The sequence below is a fragment of the Diceros bicornis genome, unplaced genomic scaffold (genome assembly GCF_020826845.1).
Source record: "Diceros bicornis minor isolate mBicDic1 unplaced genomic scaffold, mDicBic1.mat.cur scaffold_161_ctg1, whole genome shotgun sequence".
Taxonomy (NCBI): Eukaryota; Metazoa; Chordata; class Mammalia; order Perissodactyla; family Rhinocerotidae; genus Diceros; species Diceros bicornis.
In genome coordinates this window covers 680,109-699,475 of record NW_026691067.1, presented here as the reverse complement: position 1 = coordinate 699,475, position 19,367 = coordinate 680,109, and the positions used below count along the sequence as shown (strand labels likewise).

Here is a 19,367-nt window from a genome sequence, read left to right as displayed (position 1 = left end):
AAACTTTTGTGCATCAAAGGACACTATCAACAAAGTGAAAAGACAACCCACACAATGGGAGAAAATACATGCAAATCATATATCTGATAAGAGATTAGTGTCCAGAATATATAAAGTATTCCTACAATACAACAAAAACCCAATTCAAAAATGGGCAAGGGACTTGAATAGATATTTCTCCAAAGGAGAGGCAGAAACAGCCAATAAGCACATGAAAAAAAGGTTCAACATCACTAATTATTAGGAAAACGGAAAGCAAAAACACAGTGATCACCACTGCACACCCATTAGGATGGCTACTATCAAAAAACAGAAAATAACAAATCTTGGCAAGGATGTGGAGAAACTGTAACTGTTGTGCATTGCCTTCCTTTTCCTCTGGATGATTTATACTACATTGATATACTCCGCAAGTCATCTGCATGCTTATATATTTACTTATTTATTTAAAAATCCAGGCAAGGACTTATTTAACAAACACTTACATAAACATATTTACTTATTTATGTATTTATACTATTACTTTATTGCCTCCCATTCTCCTATGTCTCTTCTCCTTCCAGTTTAATCAAAACATCCTCCACAAAACACGTTCAAAAACAACCTAAGGCCCCAATCCACTGACATATAACAAAATATGACCACAGACCACAACACTTACACAACCCTGATCAATAGGCTGCAATTCTCATTATCATTCCATTAAAGTAATATGAAATTTCTGTTACTACATAACCAAAAGTCAACCCTAAAATCTCATAAAATAATGATTTTCAATTTATAAATTATTATTTATCCCCCTTTGCGCCACAATTCTCTTTGAGTCATTTTACTGGTCATCTGCATCACAGGGAATAATACAGGAAAAAGACTGAAAACATGATTTTACCAAACTGCTGATTATCCTAGAAAAATATATGGTGGAAGAAAAGGTTAAAATAATTTGCTGAAAGGGGCTTAGGTGTGAAATAATCGTTGGCTCACTGTGTGAGATTCTCCACTGTGTTTTACATTCAGTCATCATCACACATTTGGTGAGTGATAAACAGTACCTTAAATTTAGTACTAATTTTACATTGTCATTCTTACAAAATCTGTGAACAGAAGGAATGAGAAAATAGATATGTAAATAATAAATAAACTTTAAGTAATGGTTAATGCCAAGTATTTAAACTAAATTTCTAATACTTTTTTCAAAAGTTTCCATGGAGTATAAGTGAGTCTCCACATGGACACTTGATGTTTCTACAACTCTCAGCAACCTCACAAGGTGTCAATGAGCTACTGATGGAAGGAGCATGTCCCACATCCCATTAATTAATCACAAAGGAGACAAAAGATATAATCATTAATCTATTTCAACTCAATTTACTGTTTATCAAAATGCTACTATTAAAATCACTGTTAATCATTGCTAATCCCAGGTTAGATGAAAAAATATCAAAATTTCACATATAATCTTTAAAATACTTATCTTTTACAGAAATTCTTTCATCCCATAAATCATGTCTGCTTACAGTTTACCAAAAGGAGAAAATTATTTTAACCAAAAGGAATAATGTCTAAATTTTACCTTGCCAGGCATATTTCTTCCCATTTAAATCAATAGCAAAATCTTCAGGGTAGAAGTCAATTATACTAGAATCCTGTATCAGGGAGAAAAGCAAAGATTCAAAACAAAAGTCACATATTTCTGTTATAAAGAATTTGATACAACTTTCATTCGAGTTATCAGGCCTGATAAGAAAATGAAGTTTCATTCCTTTTAAAAAATGTTTTTAAGATATCAGGTCACTAATTCTGGGCCTAGTAAAAACAAAATTAACAATTTTATTTTAAAAGATGAAAATAAAAAGGCCTTATTATAAAAGAATTTTAGAACTGACGACTGTGGGCCCAAGACAGTGAAGAGTTTATTAACTCTAATAATTCCTACTTCTCAGCTGGGTGTCACTCTTTCTAGCTAGGACACAAAACACATGCAGTGGTGACTGCAGGTAAACCAGCCTTCATGCTCTGGTACCCACCACACATGGCTGGAACCAATAAAAATAATGACTTACAGGTATGCTGAGAACAAAATGACTGTTATAAGAATTTCTCCCAAACACATATCAATTTTATTTACTGGGTAGGGTACTGATGGCCAAGGAAAGCAGGGAAAAAAAAAGTAGTAAAAAATATACAGAAGAATCCAAATACTTTTACTTTGTTTCTGGACTTCACTATTGTAACTATAAGATGCAAAAGCAATTGTGACTAGTGCTAGCAAAATGTACGACAAAAATCCAGTTATCAACACACTCAAAAACTAAGACACTCACAGGATCACTCATGAGCTTCCGCCACGATGGAGGTAGGAAGTTACCACTTGCAGCTGGAAAAACTCCCATAAGTTGTTCCAGTGGTGTAAACTGCAAGAAAGAAAAAAAGTTTAAGATAAGACACAATTTTTATCTAAGCCAAAATTCTACAAATGTTATGGCTCTAAATACTCAAGCTTACCGGTTTAGTACCCTTCTCAAAATCAGAAGGCATGTCTGCAATACCTTCAAAGTCTGAAGCAAATGGTGCATAATGAAATGGATAATACCACTTCCAGGAAGCACAGCCCTAAAATCAGTAAAAACAAACAGAAAACAACAACAAAAACAAATCTATGTTAATGATGGACACGGTAAAGACAAAAAAATTAAACTATCAACCTATAATATTCTATTGATAAAACATATGACTTTTGGTATACATGCCATATATTATTTTTTTTCCATGAGTCCTAAAAGATGTTTGGATTAAATCTAAACTTTTACTTCGTATCGACGGCTCCTTGATTTACAAAATACTGCAAAGCATCTTTAATAATCAGTAGTTAATACCAAACTTTATACTAACAAACACAATTTGGTGAAGATTTTTATCCTTAAAATGTGTTTGGTGACATTTCCTTCCAACTCGAGAGCTGCTATCATCCCATAAAATGAAGAACAACTGCAGCTGACACTCACTGAGTGTACAGGTGGGTAAGGGACATCACTAGAAGAGTGACTGAGAGTAAAAGAGCCAAAAGTTTCATTTTACAATTCCCTATTATATTTTCATGTGACAACATTCTCTTTACTTTAAAAATATTTAAGTAAACCAATCAAAAAGAAAAAACAGTAAGTTATACTCAAAGAAAAGAGAAGCCTTCCTGAAATGAGTTTTGACTCTGCGCCTAGTGAATTAAAATCCTTAGGGTCAGAGCCGGCCCAGTGGCACAGCAGTCAAGTTCACACGTTCCACTTCAGCGGCCCAGGGTTCGCCGGTTTGAATCCTGGGCTCGGACCTACTCATCGCTCATCAAGCCATGCTGAGGCGGTGTCCCACATACAAGAACCAGAAGGATTTACAACTAGGATATACAACTAGGTACTGGGAGCTTTGGGGAGAAAAATGTTGAGGGTCGGAGTAAAACACGAAATGAGAATATTTTACAATTGATACTTAGTGTATTAAATTACTTTCTACTTTCCAACAAACTTCACCTATTCCCAAGTCACATCAAATTTGCTTCACTCCCCAAGCACGAAACCAGGTATTATCAGTGCTACAATCCCCTATATTTCCGCCTAATCTCTCACCAATCTGACATCTCATTTATCAAAAGCTTTAAGTCAGATACAGATTACTCCAATGAGAATGCACTTCATGTAACATCACTACACTATATGGAGGAAATGGGAGCATTCAAATTCCTTTCAAATTCTTACCAGTTATTTTCCAGGCTTTTGTCCTTTGTTCAGCCATTTAGCGACTGTGTATTAGTTACTCTGTTATTTTTTATTCCAATTAAACAAAACAATAAACTTGAATAATTTTAAAGACCAAGTACTCTCAACCACAGTATTTAACGCTGAAATTCTTTAGCATAACAAAAATTAGCTTCGTTTATATATTAACACCTAAGGAGCTTCAAAGGCTTTACAAACAAATCTTATTTAAAGTAATGAATTTCTTTATAGGAAGCTTGAAAATATGATTCTGGGTTCAATTTCAGAATATAGCTCAACAACACACACTATTATAGAAATAACTATTTTCTTAAAATGATTAACTAGACATTTAGAGGAGAATATTCATTTTGTACCTGGTAATAATATCGAAGAACCCAGCAGAGCCCTTCAACGTAAGACTGTACAATTTTACGACGGAATTTGTCATCAGCTGCATCAACGTCAAATTTGTTCTTGTAGTACCGCTGCTTCCACCCAGCTTCCCAAAGCCTAAAAATCAGGCAAAGCCAGTTCATGTTGAATTAATACACTTTCAGTAACTAGCTACCAATTTATCATCCAAATCAATTTATACTTAATAGCCAGGTAAAATGTAAACGAGTTAAACAGTAATATTAACATAGCTTCATTTAATTATTTCTAAAAAGTCCACTTTCACAGGATTTATTATCAACTTAAAGATAGTTAAACGTTAAAAACTCAAACACTGATTCTACAAAGATCATTACAAAACTACAGTAAAAAAAAAAAGAGAATAACCATTTATTAAAGTAGATACACAACACTTGTTTGCTCAGATTTTCATACTGTTTTACATGTTTTTTTGATTGTAGAACAATTCTAAAACTACATTTTAAGATGCAAATACTGAAGATATTTTATATAGTTCAAGTTTCTCAGTTTGTTAAAGTATATCTAAATTACACAAAGAAAGTCAACTAAATTACTTTTTTAAAAAAGAATAATCTAGAAGCCAGGCAGAAATTATGTATATACCTACTCTCCCTATCCTTGGGCCTTCTCCATCATTCAGCAAAGCATTGTTGGCATAAGTGAAGGACATGGACACACACACACACGTTCTGGTAAAACCTAGAAGGAGGTCATCAATTCACTAAATTTTCATTAATCACTGAAAATACAATGTGAAAAACCACATTTTCACTCAAAGTATATTTTTTTATTTTTTTAAGTACTCATTTCTCAATCTCTGAAAGATTTAAAGATGCCAAAGAATACTAAAAAAAAATCAAGAATGATCAAGAACATCAGGATGATTCTCCATTAAGGGCTCTTTTCTACCATGTGCCAGATCTTACTAATTAATTGCAGTCATGTTTCAGAATACACCATATCAATTTTTTTATTTACTTTTTTTTTTGAGGACGATCAGCCCTGAGCTAACATCCAATGCCAATCCTCCCCCTTTTTGCTGTGGAAGATTGGCCCTAGGCTAACATCCATGCCCATCTTCCTTTACTTTATAGGGGATGCCGCCACAGCATGGGTTGACAAGCGGTTGAACCTGCGAACCCCAGGCCGCTGAAGCGGAGTGCGCACACTTAACTGCTGTGCCACCGTGCCGGCCCTTACACCATACCAATTTTAACTTTGCCCCCATGCAAAAGATTTACAGAACATCAATTAGGAGAAATATCTTCTATCCATAATGTTGAATATCACTATTTTACAGAAACTACTAATGAAATAAATGCTAAGAACTCCAAGCATTTCTTGATAGAAGCAATTCTACTTTGATTATCTTCAGCACCAAAATTAAACAATAAAGTACTAAAAAAAATCAAGTTAACTATTAAGCTGATATTGATCATGATGGCTACATGGTAAAACAAAAAATATACTCCAAGAGTTGCAGAAGCAGAGGATAAAAACTCAGATCAGGTAGATGCTCAATCACAAGTCACCACAGATCTCTGAATCTGTCATCAAAAGATGTTGGGAAAATACAGAACCAGACATCACACTTCTGAAGTTTCTAATCATAAATACAAACACATCATCCACGTCCTATAAAAGAAGCATGAGCTGTGAACCACTAATGTTTAACTTTCAAATAAATCATTTTGCAAAATTCTAAATGAGTTACAATTATTGAGGTTGTTGGCCCTTTGCACTTGAGCCCAGGGTTCAAATCCAGATTTAATCACACAAGAAGCTGTTAAATCTTATTATATAATGATCTCAAACTTCTGTATAAATTAAAGAATCCAATTTTCCTATATAAATTTTCCTATATAAATTTTAAGTATATAGCTAATGAGAATCTTCTCTGTCATGAAATATAGTTGGTGCATATGCAAGTTCGTGGTTTTTAAAAATACATTTATCTCTTAACCGAAAGCCTTTTGCATATTTCATTTTAAAGAAGAAACTTTTCAATTGAGATGATTAAAACAAACTATATCAAGTAACCAAATGTAACTGAACTTTCTGGGTTAAGCAGCTTGAAAATTTAATCTCATAACAGTAACATTCAGATCACATAGAGCTAAACACTTCATGTCTAGCCGATCTAGTGCCTGGTCTCAGAGGGAAAAGTGGCTTGGAGGACGAAAACCAGCATGCATACTAATCTAGATACTTAGGTTTAACAGCTATAGCTTACACATCTCACTGGAATTTACTGACTACCCTAACCCTCCACATTAATTACTGGAGGATAAAAAGATCACAGGCAAGCATCTGAAGGCACTGCTGCTCTAAGCTAAATAGCATTAATTAGACGGCATCTATTTCAGCAATTTGCTAACAAAGTGCTGCCAAAATATGGCTTCACCTGACGTTATCCTCTGGTTCAGGTTCACTGTCACTGTCTTCTGCTTTTCGCTTAATTTCTCCTATCGGAGACGAGGAGCCATCAGAAGTGAAACTCGTATTAGGAGATACTGAAGGACTCTGTAGACAATTATGACATTACAGAGGAAGGATTTAATTATTCATTTCACATAAGAAGTTACATCCAACTACTGTTACCACCATGCTCCACAGTAATACATTTTTTTTAAGCTATTAAATAGATATGGTAAATATATTTAGAAAGTATAAAGACTGATCTTGGCCTACTCTACCTCTCCAAAATAGAATAATATAGTACCAAGCCTCCTACGCTTAAACTCAAAAGAATTTGAACATTAAGGTAAAAACTGCTTCAGAACAAATAAGAAAAACTTAATTTCATAGATTTTTTTTTTAATTATAGGACTTGAACATTTTTTTCCTTTGGTGGTTCCCTGGTGTTATGAATTTGTGATCACTTTCCACCAATTAACTAACAAAGCTGCAAGGGGAAAAATATATATATATGTATATAAATTAATACATAAAATACTCAATGCTGGTGAGAATAAAGTTAGATGTAAGTGGTTCAACCTAGTACAACCATTCCAGAAAGCAACAGTTTAATGAGACTCCGCCAGATATCTGTTAAACTATTTTATACATGTTGTTTTAAAATTCATTGTACAAATAAAATCTATTAGTCATCTTAGAAAAATGCAGCTTTTATTATTATTTCAAAGACTTGGATACCACTTTAAATTTACCATTATCTTCCCTTTGTACCTAACTCAATGAACATAGTAGCACCCTAAAGTATTTTAATATTTAACTAAAAAATTAGGGGCAGCTTGGTGGCATAGTGGTTAAGTTCACACACTCCACTTCAGCGGCCCGGGGTTCACAGGTTCAGATCCCGGGCGCACAGCTACACATCACTCAGCAAGTCATGCTGTGGTGGCATCCTACATACAAAATAGAGGAGGATGGCATGGATGTTAGCTTAGGGCCAAACTTACTTCCTCAGCAAAAAGAGAAAGATTGACAACAGACGTTAGCTCAGAGCCAATCTTTCTCACACACACACACACACAAAAATTAAAATGTTCTGCAACTTTAATGTTAAATGACCAAAAACCTAAGTGGCAGAAAATGTTTTCATGGTAAAGTTTTTCTTCTGTTATTCACAGTGTATTAGATATTTCAAGTAAATTATTTTTAAATCGAGAACTCAGGAGCCTATTTTAATGATACTGTAACTAAAACCTCAGCATGAAGGTAGTTCACACCAAAGGCCAAGAAAAGTTACAACAAAGCAAAACCATATTTCACATAGAGCTCACAACACTTTCCTTTAATAAATGTATAATATCAATTTTATTCATGATACTGTATGGCTAATACTATCAAAAAAAAAAAGAAAAGAAAAAAGAAAACAGGGGCCAGCCCTGTGGCCTAGTGGTTAAAGGTCAGCGCGCTCAGGGCTGGCCCCGTGGCTTAGCGGTTAAGTGCGTGCGCTCTGCTACTAGCGGCCCGGGTTCGGATCCCAGGCGCGCACTGACGCACCGCTTGTCCGACCGTGCTGAGGCTGCGTTCCACATATAGCCACTAGAAGGATGTGCAACTATGACATACAACTATCTACCGGGGCTTTGGGGGGGAAAAAAAAAGGAGGAGGATTGGCAATAGATGTTAGCTCAGAGCTGGTCTTCCTCAGCAAAAAGAGGAGGATTAGCATGGATGTTAGCTCAGGGCTGATCTCCCTCACAAAAAAGTTTGGCGCACTCCGCTTTGGCAGCCCAGGTTCGGTTCCTGGACGCAGAACCACACCACTTGTCTGACAGTAGCCATGCTGAGGTGGCGGCTCACATAGAACTAGAAGGACTTATAACAAGAATATACAACTACGTACTAGGGCTTTGAGGAGGGGGAAAAAAAGAGGAAGACTGGCAACAGATGTTAGCTCAGGGCAAATCTTTCCCAGCAACAAAAAAAAAGAGCTCTAAAAAAATTTTGGATAATGAGAGCTACCTTAAAATATGTATTCAGATATATTCCACGTCTGAGTTGGAGAGTGAGAGTTTAGGCAGTGAGGAGTACCTGTATTTGACAAACTGAGGAATACTATCCTGCAAAATGCCCATAACTGACCCCTGGGAGGAAAGGGGAAATACGGCAGCAAAACCACCGTCTTCTCTTGCTCTAGCTATGAGATATTTGGATGTCCTGTCATGCTTCTAGCACCATCACCACCCACTACCTTTGGGGAAGCAGGAAGCACTGTGGCCCGACTGCATTAGAGAAACACTGCAGCCACTTAGCTATCCACACTTACATGTATGTTCTTTTCTTTCACATCATTTAGATATTTTCATATTAATAAGGATTTAACAGAGTTAAAGATATCTCAAGGCAAAAGAAATTGAGAAAAACTATAAAACAAAACAACTCCAGGCTAAGTGATAAAATTCACACACAACTGTAAGAGGCATCTGAAAGTCACCACTCTTCAATGCTACATAAAAATAAGTTACTTACAGAATTATTCTGCATCCTCATTTCATAGGCTGCTTGTCTCGGATTATTGGCTACTTGAGAACCTGGTGAATTTCTTGAACCCGAGGCATGAGGGGTTAATATTCCACCAGGAGTGAAAGCTGGTTGATCTCTCTAACATAAATGGAAAGGAATGTAGAAATTAAAATTAAATCACAACACAGTTAGATGACAGGAAGAAATGAAGGCAATGGAAAAGAGTCCCTGCTGTAAGCTCTTTAAAGACGAAATGGATTTCCGTTAACATTACAGGGTTGTCTACAGTTTGATTTGATGGTAACTTACCCTGTAAACAATAGTCTGTAATATTTAATAACTCTGCTATAAAAGTACATATAATACACTTTTCTGATACATAGAAGCTATTCAAATCTCATTAGGTTATTCCCTTATGTTCACTTACAATTTCAAAACGCATTCAAGACACAATTTTAGGCAAATAAAGATAACTATTAAGGTAAAAAAATAAGCCAAGAGTTTGATTTATACTTAGGAAATACAACTTCTATTTATCCTTCACCTTGATGGAATTTAACTCTTTGTTTCCAATTAGTCAGAGCTATGATTATAGCTACAGTAGGTGACAGTCACGGCTGACTGATAAAAGATATTTTTTAAACAGACACTGACTGAAAGAAAATAATAATATATGAGGTAGACATCAGACACGCCCTTCCCTATCTAAGTGGTTCTGAACCCACCTGCAACAATAAACAACTCTACTTTTCTCCCTTATAGGTTCCTGAAATTGCTCGATTCTAATAAAATATAATAATAAAAGGTAGTCCCCAAACTCCATTTGTTTAAAATCCAGTAAGGAAGACAAGAAAAACAAAAACTTAAGAAGTTAAGTGACTATAAAGTGTTATGCAATTAACTAAGAAAACAAATATCACAAGCGAGAAGCACTCGAGTTAAAAGGAAGGACTGCTCAACCTGGATTACAAGCGGAAGCAATAGGGAGGCCTCGTGGAAAACGTAAGATGGGAGGGAGCCGTGAAGTCAGAAACCCATTGAGAGGGACCAAACAAAGGCAATGCTCTGAGTCAGGAGGGACCTGGTATATTTAGAAGACAACTGGGGAAAGCAGGGTGAGAACTTGACCAGATCATAGTATGCTCTGCACGCCAGACTAAGACAGAACTGGATTCTGCGGGAACTAAGGAGTCACTGGTAATTTCTGAGCAGAGAAACAACAAAGTTTCGAGTGTTGTGTTCTAGGAAGAGTAACCTGACAAGGATATAGACAGAGTGTAGTAACTTTCAAGAAGATACAAAGACCTAACTATTTTTATTACAAAAACAATACCCAATTACCGTAAAAAATTCAAATAGCTAAGTGCTACCCGGCCCCTCTGGCCCATCAAGTGTATCCCCTCAGACTCTAGAGCTTAGAAAGGACTTCTTTAAAACTGACACCAGCATTCTTTCTCCAGGTAAGAGGCAGCTGGGTAGACATTATGTCCCTAACAAACTACTGGATAAGGAATAAAAAGCTATCTTCCTCCCAAATTGTAAATGTATGTTATTGCCAATCTGATGAAATTAATTAAAACTCACCTTCATTCTCTTTCTCTTTTCTTTCTGTCGTCTTCTAAAACTGTCCTAAAAGTATAAAATCCACATATTCTGTCAAATAATTACACAAAAATGTAAGAGTTAAACATTACCAGGAATGATTTGGGAGACAAAGTTTTAAAGGAAGACCCCAGAAACGTAACTAATTAAACTAGGCAATGGACTATATGTTCAAAGTGTTGCTTATCAGAACTTTAGATAGACAGAGAGCATTCTAAATTGAGTTTAGATACACTTTAATTATTCCTCTTAATTTTTTTCAGATAGTTTTTGATATCATTTCAGGAAAGAATGCAAGAGTCATAACAAAGACCCTCTGTTTTACCCTGGAGCAAGTAGCCCACCAATACGGACAAGATACAAATAAGCAACTCCCCACTTACTCTGGGCCACTCAAAGGCCTCCTTTAGCCCAGAAAGCATTCCTCCCACGCCCAAGTTTCTGTGAGCATCAAGGCACTGAGACGACAGCTACGGTGGCCAGGGCTGCTGCTGTGGACTGAAACAGCGGCCAGCAGGTCCTGTACTGACTGTCATTCTACCAGCAGCTGCACTTCCATCACTTCCAAGTCAGTACTGCCACCTGCAATATAACACCCTATTGAGATCTGAACTTTGTGCTTTCTGCCAGGAGAGGGGCTGAATGCTGGACACATGGTGACTGACCACCTTAAAACCTCCTCAGACAGCAACACCACCAATTCCTTTAATCAAGCTTTTGCCCCATCTTTAAACTCATCTAGGTCACCAATGACCCACAGACTGTGAAATCCATTACTCAGTTTTCAGTCCGTATCTGACCGTGACTCTTCCTTCTTGATCCGTGCTCTTCACTTGGCTTCCAGGACGCTACACTCACCTGGTTCTCCTCTTTCACTCTTGCTGAATGCCTTCACTCCTCAACTTCCCAACACCTTAACATTGGCGTTCCTCTTCACCCAGTACTTGGACCTCTCACTCTCATGGGAGTGATCATCTAGTCTCACGGCTTTAAACACCATCTACGTGCTGATGACTCCCCAGTCAGGACCTCTCCCCACTCAACATCTCCACTTGGGTGTACAAACTTCACATGCCCCAAATGGCATCCCCACCCCTAGCTCTGTGCCTCCCAGTCTTCTTTATCACAGCAGCTCAGACCATTTTTCAATTGCTCAGACAAAATGCTTTGGAGTCATTCTTAATAGCTTTCCTTCTCTCACCCCTAGCATTTAATTCACCAGCCAAATCCACTAGTTTTACCTTCAAAACATGTTCAGAATCCAATTACCTCTTATCAATCTCCACTGCCACCATGTTGGCTCCCTTGGATTATCGCAAAAGAGCCTAATTGGGCTCACTGTTTCTATCTTTGCCTCCATACAGTTAGCCTCAACAGGGCAGCTAGAGTGATCCTTTTATAATATGTGTCAGATCTTGTCACTTTTATACTCAAAACCCTCCACTGATGCAGAGTGAAAGCTCAAGTTCTTATAACGACCTATAGGGTCCTACCAGATCTGGCCCTCCACCATCTTTCTGACCTCCTCTCCTACCCCTACTACTTTCCCTTTGCTTCCTCTCTGCCTGTCACACTGGCTCCTTGCTGTTCCCTGAACATCCTGGGTAAGCTCCTGCCCTAGAGCCTTTGCACTGGCTGTTCCTTCTGTCTGAAATGCTCTTCCTGCAAACACCTGCATGATTACTCCCTCATATCCTTCAAAGTCATCTGTCAGTGAGGCCTTCTCTAGTCATCTTTTCTAGAACTGCAATGTCCTCATGTCCACCTTCCCAGATATTTCCTCATCTGCTTTTTTCTTCACAGCACTTATCACTCTCTAACACATTACACACTTTACTTAGTTTTTGTGTTTATTGTCCATCTCCCACGGAAGAATATCAGCTCCATGAGGTCAAGAATTTTTGTCTGCTTTTTTTCTTTAGTTTTTTGTTGTAGCAGTAACACTCAGAATACTATTTGGCACACGGTAAACACTTAATAAATATATGCTGAATAAATGAAGAAGATTTGCAAGACAAAAGGCAAACATCAAAGCTCATAAAATAAAAAGCATCATATTTCTGACCTAACTGCTCAATTTTAATAATAAATATTGATGTATTCCTCTTTTACCATGTATTCTGCTGGTCAGTTAAATACCTATTTCTAAGGGTGGTAGTTACACATAAGCAAAATAGGTATACCTGGTTGGACTTTACTGATCTTTAATTTTTGTGTGCTATGAACTTCTTTGGAAGTCTGTCAAAAGCCGGAGACACACTTCCTGGGAAAATACACACACCTAGATACTATCATATTGAATTTCTGAGGGTTCATAAATTTCACCGATGTCCAACTATGCTGACAAACATCATATGATGTCAGGGATACCAAAAACGATCCAAAGCTTTAAAATGCCCTCTCTGCCAGGCCAGCTGGAAACTTTATTACTCAAATCTGAAGCACTCTGGTATCTATCAAATCCCATACATCCCACTCTAATGGCAAATATCACCAATACTTAATAGTACAGAGTAACCTAAAACCACATAAAAGGACTGTTCTAACGTGAGGCTTTTACACCAAGTACTACACCGTCTGTGTAGCTTTTTCTTAAGCATAAATGGCAGCAGGTCAGGTGGAGCCACCATAATTGTTGAAGGCTTAGTTAAAAATGGCTGTCCTGATAGACATTTGATATCCTAGACAAAGTCAGTTATGCTATTTAAATTTTACATGTGAAAAATTCTTGCCATCACAGAACATTACCAAGTACCAAAGGCTTTAAAAAGAACACTTACAGTCTACTCACACTGGTATATAAAATGGTACCCAAGGTTCTAAAAAAGAGATCACTAGCTATAGCATACAAAGCTGAAGAAAATATAAAATCTTGTCAGATGCAATGACATGTTTTAATCTGTTAGGAGATAATGAAGCAATGTAGCAATATGATTATGTTGCTATTTGCTCAAAATAGCCATATGACTTTTTATAAAATCAGTTTCTAAAAGGATTTCCTTCACTCTCTTTCTAAAAAGCTACTATCTGCTCATTTTACCCACTGCTTGCCTCCCTTGCCACTCTTGCACAATCACCCTGCAACCTACTCTGCCTCCAGGCTACTGCCCCTCCACCCCACTAACTCTTCAGGACCTCTGAACCCCTGGCCATGGACTAGGGGCCTATCTCACTCTGACGCCTCCGGCAGCACCAGTGGCTTCTCATCTCTTCAGGGATTTCCTCCCACCTCTCTAGAACTGACTCCCCTTACTCCTTAACATCTACGCTTCTTAAGGTTTCTGTTGGAGGCACTTGAACTCCATACAAAGCTCCAGGGATTTCAACTTCACACTCATGACGTGAAGTATTCTGCTAATGTTCTCAAATCTCCTTCCAAAAGACTTCTGCCCTGAGCTTTACACATATCCATCTAACTGCTTCACGGACTTTTCTCCTCTCAGGTGTCCTTTGACCCCTCCAACTCTGTATCTCCAAAATGAACCTCAATTTCTACCTTGTCCTCACCCCAACCTGCTCTACCCCCACTGCTTGCTGTCTCATGAACGGCCCAACCACACTCCCAACTGTCCAAGCCAGACTGGACTTCTCAGCTAAGCACTCACTCCATCATATGTCATCAATTTTCAAGTGCTTTATTATTTTATTTCTTTCTTTTATGTTTAATTGCTTACTCAGAGCTGCAACCCTCTGCCTAGACTGATGCTATCTAACCCAGAGGCCCCTACACTCCACTACCAGAGTACAGAGTTTCTAGGTCTTCACCTGACTTCCAGAGCATCAACATTTCCTATAAAACATGGCATCCACTAGTTCATCCCCAGCATTCTCCCAGTCTTGGAACCCTCATTTCACATCCCGTTGATCAGACACGTGTTTGGATTTTTATCTTAATCAGGATTATGAAGAGAGAAAAAAATTACAGTGCAATTCACACAGTGTGCAATACACAGTTCCACACAGCAAGCATCACAGCCTTTATAAAATAATCAAAGCACTGGCCACTCATGATTACACTGGCGTTTGATACACTATAATAATATAACAATGCATTCAAAGAGGTTAAAAGTACAATCACAGGATCATCACAGCATATTAGAGACAGGAGCAATTTAGCTACTGCAATAGAAACACTTTACCTCATCATCCTTTCTCTTTTTAAAAATGCTATCCTCAACTTCACCAACTGCTAACATGATCATCTGTACTCTTTGCAGATTGACATAACCACTTTCTGTAAGGTAACCCTGTAAGTGATAAAATACATGTAAAATAATCTTCTTATAAAAGCAAATACTTCTGTTTTGAAATTATTCAAGAATGAATTCACCCCAGTTTTGTGAACCACATTTTTGTATATGTTAACCAAATGGTCAATTGCACCTTCCGTGCCACCAGGAAACAAACATTATGTATTAGGACCAGTACGCACTGTAAGCAAGAAGGCTACAACAGTAGTTTAAAAACCCACACAAACACACATACCGAATCTCTAACGACGGCAGGTGAGGAAGGAAGTCATTTCCCACAAAGCACATGAAGCACATGAAGACCCAGTCATCAGTGCTCCTCTCGACATCAAATGTGAGCGGTAGGCTGGCCATGGTGAGCTCTCTTTCCAAATACTACAACCAAAAAGGAATGCTGCCATTAAAGCTATGAAATGCCACTCTGCTTTAGAGGGCTGATTCCAATGATTATTGCTACATACCTCACGAAGAACATCAAGACGAAGGAAGATAAACTCTCCTTCTGCACAAGGAAGACTATCTGCAAGTTCATCATGCTGCAACAAAAGGAGTAAAGATTAAACAAGTCTACTCTAAACCCTGTAATTTGTTTCCAGCCAAACGAACATTATAGCTTTTTTTAAAGCAAGATCCATTTTAATATTACAAGTACTAAATAAAAAAAGAACTCACCAAACCATTTTAAAATTAAAAATTACCCATAATCCCAATCATACCTAAACCAGGGATCGGCAAATGTTTTTTGCAAAGGGCCAGATAGTAAATATATATATTTTAGCCTGTGCGGGACACACAGGGTCTCAGTTGCATATTCTTTCATGTTTTATTTCATTTTTACAACCTTTTAAAAATATAAAAACCAGGGCCGGCCCCCTGCATAGTGCTTAAGTTTGGCATGCTCCGCTTTAGCGGCCAGGGTTTGCAGGTTCGGATCCTAGGCGTAGACCTACACCACTAGTCAGCCGTGCTGTGGCGGCAACCCACATATAACATAGAGGAAGACTGGCACAGATGTTAGTTCACGGCTAATCTTCCTTTAAAAGTAAAAAATAAAAAAAAAAGTAAAAACCATTCTTAGCTCACAGGCCAAATCTAGAGGGCTGGAGTTTGCCAATCTCTGACGGATAGCCAACCAGTATTTTGATGTGTATGCCTCTAGACCCTTCTCTGTGAGCATACAGTATATTTCTTACCTGCTCTTTTCACTCACTATGTCTTTTAAAGAGGTACCATATTCTTAAAACAGATAGAAACCTCTTTAGAGACTGGATATAATCAAGTGAACCCAAAATATGCAGAAACTAGGAGTAACTGAAAAGTATCAAGAAGTTTCAAGTATCAACAAGTTTAATATATTTGATTTGTAGTTCCTTTTAAGAATAACCATTTGAAACATTACTTGTACAAACAAATCATGTGCCATGGACATTATTACCAATGAGACTTAAGCCTCGTATACTTACAAGCTATGTTAGAAAAAGTGGAGAGTAGAAAGAATGAGCACATGCATGCTTTTGAATGTGTCTTTAAAGAATTTTCAAAGACACATTTCTATGAGAGGGAACAGAGACAGTACGTAAAAAATCTAATCAAAAATAGTCTTCTCTTTATTTTAAAAATGAAGCAACCTGAATATATTTAATGCTGTTCAATTACACACTTAAAAATAGTTAAAATGGTATATTTTGTATTATATATTACAACATAAATGTACCTTGAAAATATAATGCTAAGTGAAAGAAACCAGCCAAAAAAAAACCTATACTATATGATTCTATTCATAGGAAAGTCAGAATAGGGAAATCTATAGAGACAAAAAGTAGCTTAGTGGTTGCTTAGGGATGGGGTAAACAGGGTAGGGGATAAAGGGATGGTAGCTGAAGAGTTCAGGCTTCTTTTTGCGGTGATGAAAATATTCTAAAAAATACTGTGGTGATGGTTACACACATCTGTGAATATATTAAAAAAACCCACTGGATTATAAACTTTAAATGGGTGAATTGGATGGTATGGAATCACATCTCAATAAAGCTGCCTAAAAAATGTAGTAGCCAGCTCCAAAAAAAACACATCATAGTGAAGAAAGCAGAATGTAGGGTCAGGGAGCAACATCGCTTTTGTTCATTATTAATCCTTCCAGCCCTTAAAGCCATGCCTGCATGTTTGCAAAAAAAAAAAAAAAGGACTAAATGAAGTAGACGAGTGGAGTGACAGGAAAAAAGCAGGGTAGGAAACCTGGATTTCACCACATGAAAAGAGCACAATTCTACACTATGCAATGTCACCAAAAATTAGACATAAAAATATCCTCACTTATACCTGGACATACAAACTACTAAAAACTAACTTACCAAATAAATTTCTGAAACATCAATTGAGTCTGTGTTAAGGCATTGTTTGAAGAACTTAACTTGTATTAATTGATTTAACCCACACAACCACCCTAGGTGGTACATATATAGCTGATCTTCATTATTTACAAGTTTCATATTTGTGAATTCACCTACTCACTAAAATTTTTTTGGAATCCCAAATCAGTATTTGCAGCATTCTCATGGTCATTCGCAAACATGAGCAGAGCAGTGAAAAATTTCAGTCTATCAACACACACGTTCCAGTTGAGGTCAAACAAGGTGACACTCTGCCTTATTTCAGCTCTCATACAGAAATGACCAGAGGATAGAGATGGTAGGGAGCAGTGCGGTGTAATGCAAGAAGCTCCAGTTCTTTCGAGTTTAGGAGAGTTTAAGTCATTTTCCCAAGATCAGAAAGCTAACGAATGGAGGACTGCATGAGCCAAGGACACAAAGTGAAGAAATTGATGGTTGAATGAATTAATAGTTAAAAGGCTAAAAAAAGAGATAAAACGAGATCATAAAAAATACTTAAACCAAAAGAAGAAGAAATGAAGAACGGAAACAAAAAACAGATGAGACAGAAAACAAACAGTAAGATGACAGATTTAAATCTAACCATATCAATAATCACATTCAACGTAAATGTTCTAAATGCCCCAATTACAAGGCAGAGATTGTGAAAACAGTGTGGCAGTTCCTCAAAAAGGTAAACATGGAATTACCATATGATGTAGCAACTCCACTCATAGGTATATACCCAAAGAAATGAAAGCAGGAATCACTCACAGGTATACACCCAAAGCATTGATGTGGCATACAGATACTTGTCCACCAATGATCACAGCAGCATTATTCACAACAGTCAAAAGGTAAAAATAACCCAAGTGTCCAAACAAAATGTGATAAACACATACAATGGGATATTAGTCAACCTTAAAGAGGAATGAAACTCTGATATATGCTAAACATGGATGAAACTAGAAAACATGCTAAGTGAAATAAGCCAGACACAAAATGCCAAATACTATATGATTCCACTCATCTTAGGTACCTAGAATAGGCAAATTCATAAGACAGAAGGTAGGGGAGAAGGGAGAACGGGGAATTATTGTGTAATGGGTATAGAGCTTCTGTTTAGGATGATGAAAAAGTTACAGAAATGAAGAGTCACAATGGTTTCACAATATTGTAAATGTACTTAATGTCACTGAATTCTAAACCTTATAATGGTTAAAATGGCAATTTTTATGTTGCGTATCTTTTGCCACAATAAAAAAAAAAGGGCAGAGATCATCAAACTATAAAAAAGCAAGACCCAAGTGTATGTTGTCTACAAAAGCAAACACTTTAAATATAAAGACACAAACAGGCTAAAAGTAAAAGGATGGGAATAGACCATGCTAGCACTAGTCAAAAGATCTGGCTACATTAATATTGGACAAAGTAGACTTCAGAGCAAAGAATATCACCAGGGATAAAGAGGACCACTTTATAATGATAAAGGAGTCCATTCATCAAGAAGACATAACAATCCTAAGCATTTATGTACCTAATAAAAGAGCTTCAAAATGCAAGGAGCAAAAACCAATGGAACTAAAAGAAGAAACAGACAAATCCAAAAAATTATAATGGGAGATTTCCACACCCCTACCAATAATTGACAGAACAAGGAGACAGAAAATCAGTAAATGTTGTTCAAGTCTTTCATATCCTATCAACAAACGTGATAACATTTATAGAACACTCCACCCAATAACAGCAGCACATATATCCTTTTAAAGTCAACATGAAACATTTACCAAGACCATATCCTGGGACATACAACAAATCAGATAAGCTTTTAAAAGATTCAAATTATGCAAAGCATGTTCTCTGACAGGGGAACTAAATTAGAAATCAATAACAGAAAAAAAGTCTGGAAAATCCCCCAAATATTTGAAAATTAAATAATACTCTTCTAATAACACGTCATAAAATTTTTCTTGTTTGATTAGAAATTTGTCAACTATCCTTTTTTTCTATAACTGTTCAGCGTAAGGAGCCAGCACAGTTTACTT

The 19,367-nt window shown here is 36.9% G+C and overlaps 1 protein-coding gene and 1 long non-coding RNA gene across 2 annotated transcripts; both read right to left on the bottom strand.

Annotated features, from left to right (window-relative positions):
• Positions 1-2,419: 2,419 nt before the first annotated feature.
• Positions 2,420-9,141, bottom strand: LOC131402591 (5'-3' exoribonuclease 2-like). The gene is made up of 4 exons (XM_058537256.1): positions 9,108-9,141; positions 6,571-6,689; positions 4,127-4,262; positions 2,420-2,613 (listed from the first exon to the last, which is right to left on the bottom strand). Exons 1-4 carry the CDS (start codon positions 9,126-9,128, stop codon positions 2,488-2,490), a joined length of 402 nt encoding a protein of 133 aa, XP_058393239.1. The 5' UTR covers positions 9,129-9,141; the 3' UTR covers positions 2,420-2,487.
• Positions 9,142-9,187: 46 nt separating this feature from the next.
• LOC131402593 (uncharacterized) lies at positions 9,188-15,089 on the bottom strand. The gene is made up of 4 exons (XR_009218801.1): positions 15,034-15,089; positions 14,843-14,950; positions 10,686-10,730; positions 9,188-9,239 (listed from the first exon to the last, which is right to left on the bottom strand). It is a non-coding gene; the product is annotated as an uncharacterized LOC131402593 (long non-coding RNA).
• Positions 15,090-19,367: the final 4,278 nt, after the last annotated feature.